The sequence below is a fragment of the Triturus cristatus genome, chromosome 1_1 (genome assembly GCF_964204655.1).
Source record: "Triturus cristatus chromosome 1_1, aTriCri1.1, whole genome shotgun sequence".
Taxonomy (NCBI): domain Eukaryota; kingdom Metazoa; phylum Chordata; class Amphibia; order Caudata; family Salamandridae; genus Triturus; species Triturus cristatus.
The window spans coordinates 19,873,953-19,886,125 of NC_140579.1; the positions used below are offsets into that span (position 1 = coordinate 19,873,953).

General features: G+C 44.5%; 1 protein-coding gene across 3 annotated transcripts in view; it reads right to left on the minus strand.

The window, feature by feature from the left end:
- Positions 1 to 12,173, minus strand: part of LOC146869171 (GMP reductase 2) — a 115,167-nt gene that overhangs the window by 65,794 nt on the left and 37,200 nt on the right. For all 3 annotated transcript variants that reach the window (XM_085641113.1, XM_085641187.1, XM_085641271.1), the window contains exon 8: positions 88 to 130. In XM_085641113.1, the coding sequence (XP_085497239.1) occupies positions 88 to 130 (43 nt within the window). The remainder of the gene's footprint in view (positions 1 to 87; positions 131 to 12,173) is intronic.

Here is a 12,173-nt window from a genome sequence, read left to right on the forward strand (position 1 = left end):
GAGGAGGCAGCTTTCTCCAATCTCAGGATATCTAACTATTGCGGATGTCGTGCACAGGTGCCACAATTAAAGAGCAGGACACCTTACCAAAAGCTTTGGAGACATCTCCTGGACAGCAGCAACCACCATCCTAAGAGAGCGGGACAAAGAGGATACGGGTTAGACTGCTTCTAGCTCACTATTATGAGATGGTTGTAGCGGTTTTGGAATGCCAGTTATGGGAGACAACGACATGAGATCATGTTACACAGCTGTATATGAGGATCATGCTAGAGCATGCGGGACAACCTTTCACCAACAAAGCCTGCAGCCAGTAACGCAATAGTTTGTTCATGCAGTTCTCCCCTGAAGGTGAACTCAGGATGCCTTGCAAGGGTTAGACATGCACCCGTGCAAGACTTTGGCACATGTGGTTATTGCAGAGTAACATTCCTTCCCTGTTTCCCCACAACTACCACCCACCTCCTCCCACACACCCGGTTTGCCTAATAGAAATTTCACAAGCACACATGCAAATCAATGCAGTGCACAGACAAAGTCCTAAAATCAGAATAGCGGCACAACCAGCGCTCAATCTTCACATATTCATGGGACTGAGCACATGGCGATAGAGTTGATTTTTAATGGGCATGGCAAGCGATGTAGTTTATGAAAGCTTATAACTTTTCACACAGCAGTTGATTTTGCATTGGAACTGACAAGAGGAGAGACTTAATTTGGCATTTCTACAATGATATGTATGTACAATGTGCTTTTCTTCATGTTTCTTTAGAAGTGTTGCGCGAGTTTCTACTTAAGGGAGAAAGAGAAAGGACTGGAGGAGTATGCACATTTTTCTCACAAAAACATTAATGTAAAAAATTTAAATGCTGCCACTTGTAATCTTAAGATTTCTATTGTAGTTATGTTTGTTAAATTCCTAAATATAGAATGTTTTCTTTGATGTACAGACCAAAGTCATTCTAAAGGGCATAAGAATTAAGTTACTTACCTGTTACTGCAGTTATCCAGTATTGGTATCTTTCATAGATTCACATGCCTGAATCATTCCCCGTCGTCGTAGTGGGAGTCCCACGGTACATATAACAAAGTAGTAAATAGTAAAAAAAACCATAGGCTATCATGGAGGTAACCATGCATTCCATTGCCTATTAGCCTCCTTTCACAAAAAGGACCAAACTCAAAACACAACCAATCAGAAGCCTGCACCCTCTAGAACCTTCCCAAGAGAGGCTGAATCCCTCAGATTTTCCAGTACAAGTGTGATTAGTACTGTAATACAGAGGAGTCTCAACGGGGAGGAGGGTGGGTTGCATGTGAATCTATAAAAGATACCAATACTGGATAACTGCAGGTACAGGTAAGTAACTTACTTCTTATCCAGTATTGGGGTTTCTTTCATAGATTCACATGCCTGAATCAGGATAGTAAGCCGTCTCGTCCATGTATACATTACCTACTGGCGGTCGCCTGTAGGTAGTTACAGTTAGGACCAAGTTTCCATAGGAAGAGCATTTTTTGTTTTGCTTATAACTTTGCCGTCATTTGATGAATCTTCATGAAATTTTCCAAACTAATTCTTTGTTCATATCAGCTGCTATGTTGAAAGTTTGGGGGTGATTCGTCAAGGGATGGAGGGGCGAGTAAAAAAGGGGGGTCCCAAAACGTGTTTTCTCCATAGGAAACTTTAGACAAGGCTACAGGTCGAGCGGGTGAACGGAATTACCCCAAATTTGGCAGGGAGAAGGGTCTTGGTCTAAAAAGTACGCTTTTGTTTATTTGGTGTAAATCCGTTCAATAGTTTTGGAGAAATATCGAAATTTACAGATATCGATATTTGGGAATTCTGCTATCTGATTGGCTGACGCGTTACAAGCACGAGTTACGGCTTATTGGCTGCGAGCGGTGCGAGCGGTTGCAACTAGGAAGTGTTGGCAGCCATTTTGTTAGTGTAAGGGGGAAAAAGGGTGAAAAGAGTAGGAAACAGGAGGATAGGAGCACTGTAACCTCTGTGGGGGAGTGCGAAGCGAAGTAGTCACTCATACCGGTCTGAAAGTGCGGTGTTGCTCAGAGTGACATGGTGCTGAGATGAGATGCTACACTCTGGTATGAAACCGAGAACCTAAACCGTGAAGTCATTGCTGTAAAGTGATGTGCTCTGGTGTTTGTAGGATACCTGTGGAAGTAGTGTTAGTTGGCGTTTATATCATACAGGGAGTGGGAAGCGAACTACTGACCTTTACCGTGCGTTTATACTATACCGGACATGGTAAGCGAAGTACTCATGCCTACCGGTGTGAAGACTCGGGGATCAAACCGACCCGATTTTTGTAAAGTGATGGGCTGTGGGCGCTGTAGCATACTGGCCGCTGTAGTATAACTATGTAAGTAGTGTTAGTATGCGTTCATACTATACAGGGAGTGGGAAGCAAACTACTCACTCCTACTGGTCTGAAGACTCGGGGATTAAACCATGAGCTCATTGCTGTAAAGTCATGTGCTCTGTGTAGTATTCCAATGTAAGTCACAGTAGAATGTTAGTATGTAATGATACTATAATGTAAGTATGTAATGTTAGAATGTAGGGCTGTCATGAGGGGAATCTTGGGGAGTTTGTACACGGTGCTGGAGAAGACTGTTGCCTTGCTGTCTGGTCCTGTTGGTGGCCGTTTAAGCGGTCTTCTTTTCCTGCAATAAATCTACTTATCGGACCCACTGCTGTCTTTCTCTTCACTATATAAATATGGCGACGAGCGGGAGAAGATAAAAAGAAGGCAGCACTCACCAAGATTTTGATCTTGCTTGCGTTCTGCTGAAGACACGTTTTATTGGTGAAGCCATTTCGACTCATCCCAGGGTAGTCAGCTGATCGAACTATGTGAACCTACCTCTGGTAGGACTTATATTTTTTGATTTTGGTTTTCCTCTGCCTCTTCACTACACTCTGGTTGCTGTACTACATGTGGGCAAGTAGTGTTAGTATGCGTTTATACTAATTCTGTAGTTACGCATTAACCAATGCATCATGGCCCTATGGAGCGCCACCTCCCAGGCGCAGGTCATACAATGTCCCGGGGTGTGCATCCACGAGACATTTATGTTTGCGATTACAGGGCGGGAGCACTGCTTCCACCCTGTGATAGTAAATTCTTGTTTAACTCGTTGAAGCAAGAGGAGGATAACCTCGTATCGCTTCAATAAAGTGGATCTGGATGGTAAAAATGGAGGGAAAAAAAATTACGCGGGGTCTCACCCGTTCATTTAAATGAGCCCACTGGTGGGTAATGTTCCGGGGTCAATCCTATTATTACATTGCGGGGTCTCTGCAGCACTGGAGACCTTAATCCCATATGTAAATTAGGCGCGGGAGGGCACAAAGAGGTTTCTCAGACTAGGGGATCGACACCTCCCCGGGTATTGTTTACGAATTGTTCGGGGGTCTTCGAGGCCAAGTCAAGACCGGGAATCGGCAACCTCCGGGGCTTTACTTAAATACGCAGGGTGGGTCTCGCCAGTCCTTGAAGCCTCTGTGGCCCTAGGCAGTGCCTTATTGGTTCTGAAATCACACGGGCAGTACTCATGGTGTTATAAAGTGATACACTCATAGAACTCTTGCCATTGTATAATTACCCAGGCTTCATTTATGTAATAGTGTGTTGGTTTATTTTTGGTAGGTGCACCGCAAAATTAAAAATGTTTTCCCTCATAACCTCCTATCAACCCCCGATTTTCACAATAAACTACAGACAAGTGTTGTCAGAAAAAGAAGACCCATACACTCACTTATTGGTAAAAAAACGTTTATTACAAAAACACAAATAAATGGAAACGTAACTTCATTCGAACAACAGTAAAACATGAAAGAAGTGGTTGGGACTCCTCCGGAAGCAGCGTACAAAACCTGCAAGAGAAAAAAGGAACATAAGTATGTGTGCCATGTCCAAGAGAACAAGCATTTGCAATGCAATAGGTCTCGCATTAACGCGAGTTTAAGCTATTGGCATTGTAAATGACAATGCCTTTTATTGATGTTTTAAAAAACGAAAACAAAAATAAAAGGCATGGTTATTTGCATTGTCAATAGCTCAAACTCGCGTAAATGCGAGACCTATTGCATTGCAAATGCATGTTAATTGCTGGCAGGTCTACAATCAGGAAGGATCCGGCCCACTTAAAGCCCTGTGCACTGTATGTTTCAAGCAAGCACCCTCTGCACGAGACTAAAGGCTCCTTGCCCTCTGACCCAAGGCACCCTGCCCAGTGACACTGGCTCCTGCTCACAGTATGAGGTTTCTATCCCTAAAACTCACCACCATTGGCTCACCCCATGAGACCAGAGGCAGCCTTAAGCCGCGCTCATGAGCTGGCATCAGAAAAGAGGAAATACCAGCACGCGCCCTGAAGTTCTCATAAGGGGCCACCTAGGCGCTCTAAAAACATCAAAATAAACAGAATTTGTAAATAACAAGCCCGAGAGTTGTGTGTGTGCGCGCGCGCTAAAAGAAAATAAAAGAAAGCAGGCGAGTGGTGCTCAAAGGCGCTTGAGTGAGTGCACTGGCGATGAGCGGGTGCGTGATTGCGCATCCTGCTCTTTTTCAAAGCACATACTCGTGCTTGTGGCGCGTGGCTGCGCGCTCCCGCAAGCCGCATGCCGCCACAAGCACGAGTATGTGCGTTGTAAAAAGAGCTGCACGACGACTAAAGATCTCCTATGCAGTGCATGCGCACTGCCTAGGCGAGACCTAAAAAGAAAGTTAGTCAGAATGAAAGGAAGAAAGTGAGAATGGCACAGAGAGTGAGTGGGTGGAAGGGAGTAAGGGAAGAAGAGTCAAAAGAACAGAGGGAGGAGGAGACAGAGCGTCGGCGTACTGCACCCAGCCCTCACTGTTCACCTGCCGTCACCTGTGTGTCTGGGATGCTGGGGTCCGCGAGAAACAGTGTAGTCCAGCAAGTCTTTCAAATGAAACGGAGATATGAATGAGGTCACAGATTATATTATTATCTACGGCAACATCGCTTGTCTGCACCTGTGCACCCAGGCTGTTGCACCATAGCCCCTTCCCCCGCACTGTGCTCAATTGCAGCTTCTGCGTACCGAGGCTTCACTGCTCACCTGCCACAACCGGTGTGTCCAACGACGTGCCGGTGCAAGCTCCAACTCCGGGGTGCCGCTCTTAGGGTGGCACAGCAGGTCTCCGGTCTGGGACGGTGTCTTGATACCACGATGGAAGGCGTCAGAAAGGCCAGAGCATCAGCACCGGTTGAGCACCTGCTGCGTGCTTTTTCGTGCAACTAACTCAGTGTCTGAAAAGGGAGAGATAATATAATGGTGGAAACGTCTTAAGGTAAATGAAGGTTTATTTCAAGCTTAAGAGAGAACACCAGTTGAGTGCATCCTTCCTTCTTGAAGTACAATCTACCAACTGTTAGTGGTAATCGTGGTTCAAAGAGGAGTTGGAGTGCCTGAGAATAATAATAATATTATGCCACCGTTCACATACAAATGAACAGAGCGCATGCTAGAAGCATAATGTGCGCGTGTAATGCAGTGGTGGGAGCCTGTGTGCATGTACACTTAGTAAGGAGCTCACTACAGTGTCCTAAAAGCCAATGCCACGTGTCTGTAGGGCAGCGCTGCCCGCTGGCTCAGGCCTACAGTACGTCCAGCAGGTCCTTACAATGAGACAGAGGTGTGACTGAATGAGGTCAGAGATCACATCATTACGCACGCACGGCAACATCGCTTGTTTCCACCTGTGCACCCAGGGTGATGCACCCCATCCCTTCCGCAGCACCGCGCTCAATTGCAGCCCCTGTGCACCCAGCCCCACTGCTCACCTGCTGTCATTGGTTTGTGTCCAAACACGAGGGACAGTAGGGTTCACAATTCAGATGTAGTTTTGATTGCCAGGATGATGTACACTTCATGGATCCCTTTTTTTGTTAATTGCGCATTGTGATATGCAAGGTGGATGCGGCCACATCATCTGAAGCAGTGTGGAAGAACTGGGACAGGTGGCGTAGTCGTTATCCTATTAAAACATACGCAAAGTGGGCTGGGCTTGCGTACGCCAGGCCAGCGTAGGGGTGTGAATAATTATTCCGGGGACCTGGGCGTTGTTCAGTTCCTGCCTGGGCAGGAAGTGTACATGTGTGTCCCTGTTGCAGTTTTGACATCGCACAATCCGCAATTTACATTAATGTAGCATGTACCGGGAGGGCGGCAACTATAGCCAATGAGATGCTGTCCGAAAACATTGAATGGACAATCACATGTCGTTGTGAAGCTTGTGGATATGCGCAGACACGCATGTCAATGGTGTGCGGTATTATTGAAAGTGTTGCTATCGCGAAGCGCACACATGTGAATGTACTCGGATGGAGGGAGGATCAGTAGTGAGGCTACGTCATACACAGTGATAACGCACATTCAAGTCAAGCAATGCATGTCAAACGTTAATCTGAAAGTCACACATATGACACTATTATATTGGTAAAGCCTGACAACAGAGCATACAGCAACTCAAATCTACACATTACTCTTTACTGTTTGTCACATGTGATCTAGGATGTGCACTTTGCCCGTGGCTGATGATAACCCTTCAAGCCACCAATACCCAGGCCGAAAGGCATCACAATATGCGCACACACACACACACCAGGGGCATCGTGTAACACACATTTGTTTTTTGATGTAACGTTTCAGATGCATGGCTATCACACGTGGAAGGCTACTGTACAGAGCATGATTATTGCTCAAGATGATCGTTGCATGTTGTGTGTACTAGAAGATATGTGTACACAGTAAAAAAGTTTTCAAAAAAGCTCTGTAAGCAGAAGAGGTGTCTCATCAAACGCTGTAGAGAGAATGACTAAAATGGGTGGGGTCCTCCAACTGTTACAATGGGAAATGTTATGAACCAATCACAAGTTTTTTTTTTTTTTTTTTTTTTTTTTTTAAGGTCACATGGCAAGCGCGCACCGAGCGCGCAAGGAGACCGCACCCGATGCGATTTTGAGAAAATATATTCACCATAAGGTTATTACAGTTAGAAATATTTAAAATGTGGAAAATATTTTAGATGTTCGCTTGCTCTCATACACACTTTAAACTTATTTAGATAGCCTTACCAACGCGTTTCGCTTGATAGCTTTTTCACCGTGAAAAAGCTATCAAGCGAAACGCGTTGGTGAGGCGTTACACAGCCCAGTAAATCCTTTTCAAAGAATCCTGAGTGTCCTGGTATTACTTTCGGAACTGCGAAAGTGTGCGTGTGCGATACAAGGGTAACGGAGCCCATCCAGGACCGCCACGTCAGAAGCTCCAGACTTCCGTGTCTTAGCGTTTGGATATATATGTATATATATATATATATATATATATATATATATATATATATATACACACACATACACACACACACTTTTTTTGAAAGATAAAAAATTACGTAATTTTTTTAAAATAAAAAATAAAAAAAGAAGGATAATAGAGTTGCAAAATATTACAGAAAAAATATAGGTTTTATAAATATTAACATATGAAATTAACATTTAAAAAACCTTTGAAATTCACTGAAAAAAACCATAGGTTTTACAGACATTATAGTCAGGAATTAGCATTTAAAAAAACCTTAGAAATTCACTGAAAAAAACCATAGGTTTCAGGGACGCTATAGTTAATTGGACATTTGACTCATATAAAACCAGAGAAATTTGCCTGTTATAGTTAGTTGAGCTACCTAGAACTCGTGCGCCCACAATACACTGGTAATGGGGGGGGGGGGGGCGGCGGTCCCCGGGGCTATCAAGGCCTCTAGGAGGGGCTTCCAACGTTTGCAAAGCCCCTAACACTAATTAATTTTGACAGCCCCAGGGAGGTGACGGTCCCCAGGGCTTGGGGGGGCTCGCAAGGCCCCCCCACCCTTATTTAATGAGGGGAGGTGGCGGACCCCCCCACGCAATAGTTTTTTTAACAAGCCCCAGAGAGGTGGCAGTGGATGGGGCTGCGGGGGGGGTCGCGAGCCACCCGCACATAATCAACATAACCCCGGGGAGGTGCCGGACCCCGGGGCTGCAGGGGCCCCCGCGGGCCCTCTCTATTATTTATTGACAATGCCCGCGGGACCTGGCCCACCCGGGGGCTTCATTTTTCTTATAATTTTGGCAGGATTCGCCACTCCAACGCAAATTCCGCTGAAATTATTTTTTAAAAATGCTTTTTTTGGCCCTGGGGGTCCTTGTGAGACCCCCTGAGCAGGCCTAGGGGGTCAGAGTGTTTATACCCTGCCCCCTTTTCTTGCTTTTAGGTCTCGCCTACGCAGCGCGCATGCGCTGAATAGGAGACCTTTAGCCATCGTGCAGCTCTTTTTCAAAGCACATACTCGTGCTTGTGGCGGCATACGCCTTGCGGGAGTGTGCAGCGGCGCGCCACAAGCACGAGTATGTGTTTTGAATAAAAGCAGACTGCTCTCCCCAGCGCATGCGCACCACTCGCGGGTGCACCCCTCTTCCTCTCTCTCCCGCAGCCTGCACAACTTTTTAAAAACATTTTTTTTTTTTTACTGTCAGCACGAGGCGCACGCTTGTTTTACTTCTAATCCTTCATTTGATCCTTTTTTTCAACAAAGTCACTCTTTATGCAGTCTGTTCTAAATCTAAGATATTGACCTACATATGAGCAGTGTTTCACTTTTAACTCAAAGTATCTAATTTGCAACTCTTGTTTAAATGTGTTATTGCATGTCTATTTTTGCAAGTCCCATTTTTTTTGGGTCACGTTTTGACCTTTCACCCCTCACATCTGGAGGACAACTGGTGTATTATTTACACTTCCTGCTATCAATTGTCGTTTGATAGCTGAAATTGTTTATTTTTGACTCACTTGCTGAATTTAGAGTATCTTGAAATCGTACTATGCTGTTATTGGATGATTTCCACTCGCTTTTATTTGCATCTTGAACCTGGTAAATTAGTGTCTAATAGTTATAGATATTTGTATTTAACCATCACACCGATAGTTATTTTTTTCACGTAAATATGTATTTAGGTGTCCACATATGCAGTAAAAACATCCATTATTAGAGGCCAGTTTTAACTGGTAGACGTGTTTTTATCTGGACTGCAAAACATAATTTAAAAATGCATTTACAATGCAATAGGTCTCGCAGTTGAGATAGTCGGAGCTATTGGAATTGTAAATGGCAATGCCTTTTATTTACGTGTTGGTTTTCAAAACAGAAATAAAAAGGCATTGTCATTTGCAATGCCAATAGCTTAAACTCTCGCAAATGCAAGATCTATTGCATTGCAAATGCTTGTTTATATTTGTTTTACTGTTTTCTTGTGACTTGGTTCTACCAAGCCACAAGATGGCTGCCAACACTTCCTGGTTTGGAGTGTTGGCAGCCAATCAGAGTGACGCTCGTGCCCGGGAGGGTTTGCGAACCCTCCTTGGTGCTCAGATATCGAAACTTTGTCTAATTTCTCAGGAACTAGTGAACGGATTTACACCATTTAAAAAAAAGTGCTCTTTCTGAACCAAGATCTACATTTTTGCCGAATTTGGTGTAATTCTGTTTAGCAGTTCGGGCTGTAGCTTTGTCTAAAGTTTCCTATGGAGAACAGATATCAAACCTTTTCCTTTTCTAATTTCTCAGGAACTACTGAACGGATTTACACCATTTTAAAACAAGCATTGGCATAGCCAATAGGTCTCGCCTTTGGGACCTTAAAAGTGTTTAGCCATGCAGCAGTTGCATAACTAAATGCTTATAAAGGTCCCAAAAGCGAGACCTATTGGCTATGCCAAGCGGCCCTGCGGCCGCGAAAGTGATCGCGATCAAACATCAAAGCCGCCGTGCGGCTGCGAAAGTGGAATTAATCGCGGTCAAGCGCGGCGCGCGCGCACATGCACTGTAGCTCTAGGCTGGCCTGGTAGCACTTTTTGGATCCCTCTCAAAAAGTCTCGCCAGACCAGCGCATGCGCTGGGTCAGGCGAGACCTAAAAAAAGGGCTTTTTCTTAACCAAGACCTACCTTTTTGCCAAATTTGGTCTAATTCCGTTCAGCAGTTCAGGTTGTAGCTTTGTCTAAAGTTTGCTATGGAGGACAGATGTCAAACCTTTTCTTTTTCTAATTTTTCAGGAACTACTGAACGGATTTACACCATTTAAAAAAAAGGGTTCTTTCTGAACCAAGATCTACATTTTTGCCAAATTTGGTGTAATTCTGTTCAGCAGTTCGGGCTGTAGCTTTATCTAAAGTTTCCTATAGAAATTTACATGGGGAAAACGGGTTTTGGGACCCACCTTTTTTCTCAGCCCCAGCTTGACGAATCACCCCGAAACTTCCAAGACAGAAGCTGACCGGAGCGGGCCACTAGTTTTGAAAATTTCTCGAATATTCATTAACCGGCGCCAAAGTTATTAGGAAAACAAAAAACGCTTCTCCTATGGAAACTAGGTCCTAACTACAACTACCTACTGGCGACCCACTGGGGTTTTATGTTAAGGACCACAATCCCCAGAAGGCTCTGTGGTTATTATGCTCACCCGAGTGCAATATCTGAATAAATATGGGAGTATTTCTGGAGTCCTTTTGTTGGCAGACATTGAGTAAGCAGCAAGCCTCAGAAGAAGGACGTAGCCCGAAACGCGCCAGGCGCTGCTGGTGCTGGATGCTCCTGTTCCTTGCCTGAATTTGAATGCGCTGATGGGAGAGTGTGCCCCGCACCTTTGGGTAACTGTGGACTTTGCGTGTGTATAATATATATATATATATATATATATATATATACATACATACACACACACACACATATACACACACATAAGCATATGAGTATGTATGAATACATATACAACTTTCTATAATAGTCTTCAAAGTAATGCTAATATTAACCGCAAAAACTTGAATACTAAACAGAGCATAAATTACGGGTATTAGTTAAGAAAAACCATAAATACATATATAACTCAATCTGCAACATCCTTTTTTAATAAGTCCTCCGTTTAAGGAGGCTTACCTTTATTGAAATAGGCTTCGTAGCACCTGTCCCACGGATGTTTCGGCACGCTGTGAAGACTCCAGGCAGTAATGCTGCGTAAACGTGTGCATTGTTTTCCACGTTGCAGCTCTACAGATCTTTTCAAGTGACACTCCGGCAAATAGCGCAGCTGATGTGGAAACTGCCCAAGTGGAGTGCGCCTTTACAGGTCTTGATAAAGGCTTACCAGCCTTGTCGTGGCAAAATTGAATTGCGCTTGCTATCCATTTGGCGAAAGTAGCTTTAGAAATTGCAACAACCTGGCAGCTTTGTCCAAATGCTACGAATAACTGATCCTACTTGCGTAAAGCTTTAGTCCTTTGCAAGTAGAACATAAGGCATCTCTTTACGTCCAGAGTGTGGAGCGCGCTTTCTGCAGGCGTTGAAGGATTAGGAAAGAAACTTCTCAACACGACAGGTTCATTCAAATGGAACTGAGAGGGAATCTTAGGGATGAACTTAGGGTTCATTCTAAGAATGACCATTTCCTCAGTGAAGTACAGGAAAGGATGGGATATAGTGAAAGCCTGTATCTCGCTAACCCTTCTTGCAGACGCGAGTGCCAAGAGATGGGCTACTTTCCATGTCAAGTACCTAATGTCTGCCTTATGGATGGGCTTGAAGGGTTGCTTTAGCAGTTGAAATAATACCACATTTAAATGCCATTCTGGGGGTGGAGTTCGAAACAGTCCTTTCATAAATTGCTGCACAATTCTTGAGGACCATAAGGACAGAGATTTAGGTGATCGTCCAGATCCAGATAGAGCAGTGAGATGAACTTTGGCTGAAGAGTGTGCCAATCCAGATTTCGCTAGGGAAAGCAAATAAGGCAAAACCTCTTCTGCAGCAGAGAGGAAAGGATGTACGTTATTACGCTCGCACCAAAGACAAATACGCTTCCATTTTAGTCTGTAAGTCTTATTGGTGCGGTCAGCACAGGATCTAGCAATTATATCGGCATTTTGAATTGATCTGGGTCACAAACAGGTCCAGCCCTGGTTTTCCCAAGAGTGCTAATATTCTGTCCAGTTGGCTCTATTCCAGTTCCCACTTGTGGCAACTGCTGTTCGTCCTGCTCAAAGCGTCCGCCAAGGTATTCCGGAGACCTGGAAAATGTCCCACTGTTAGGG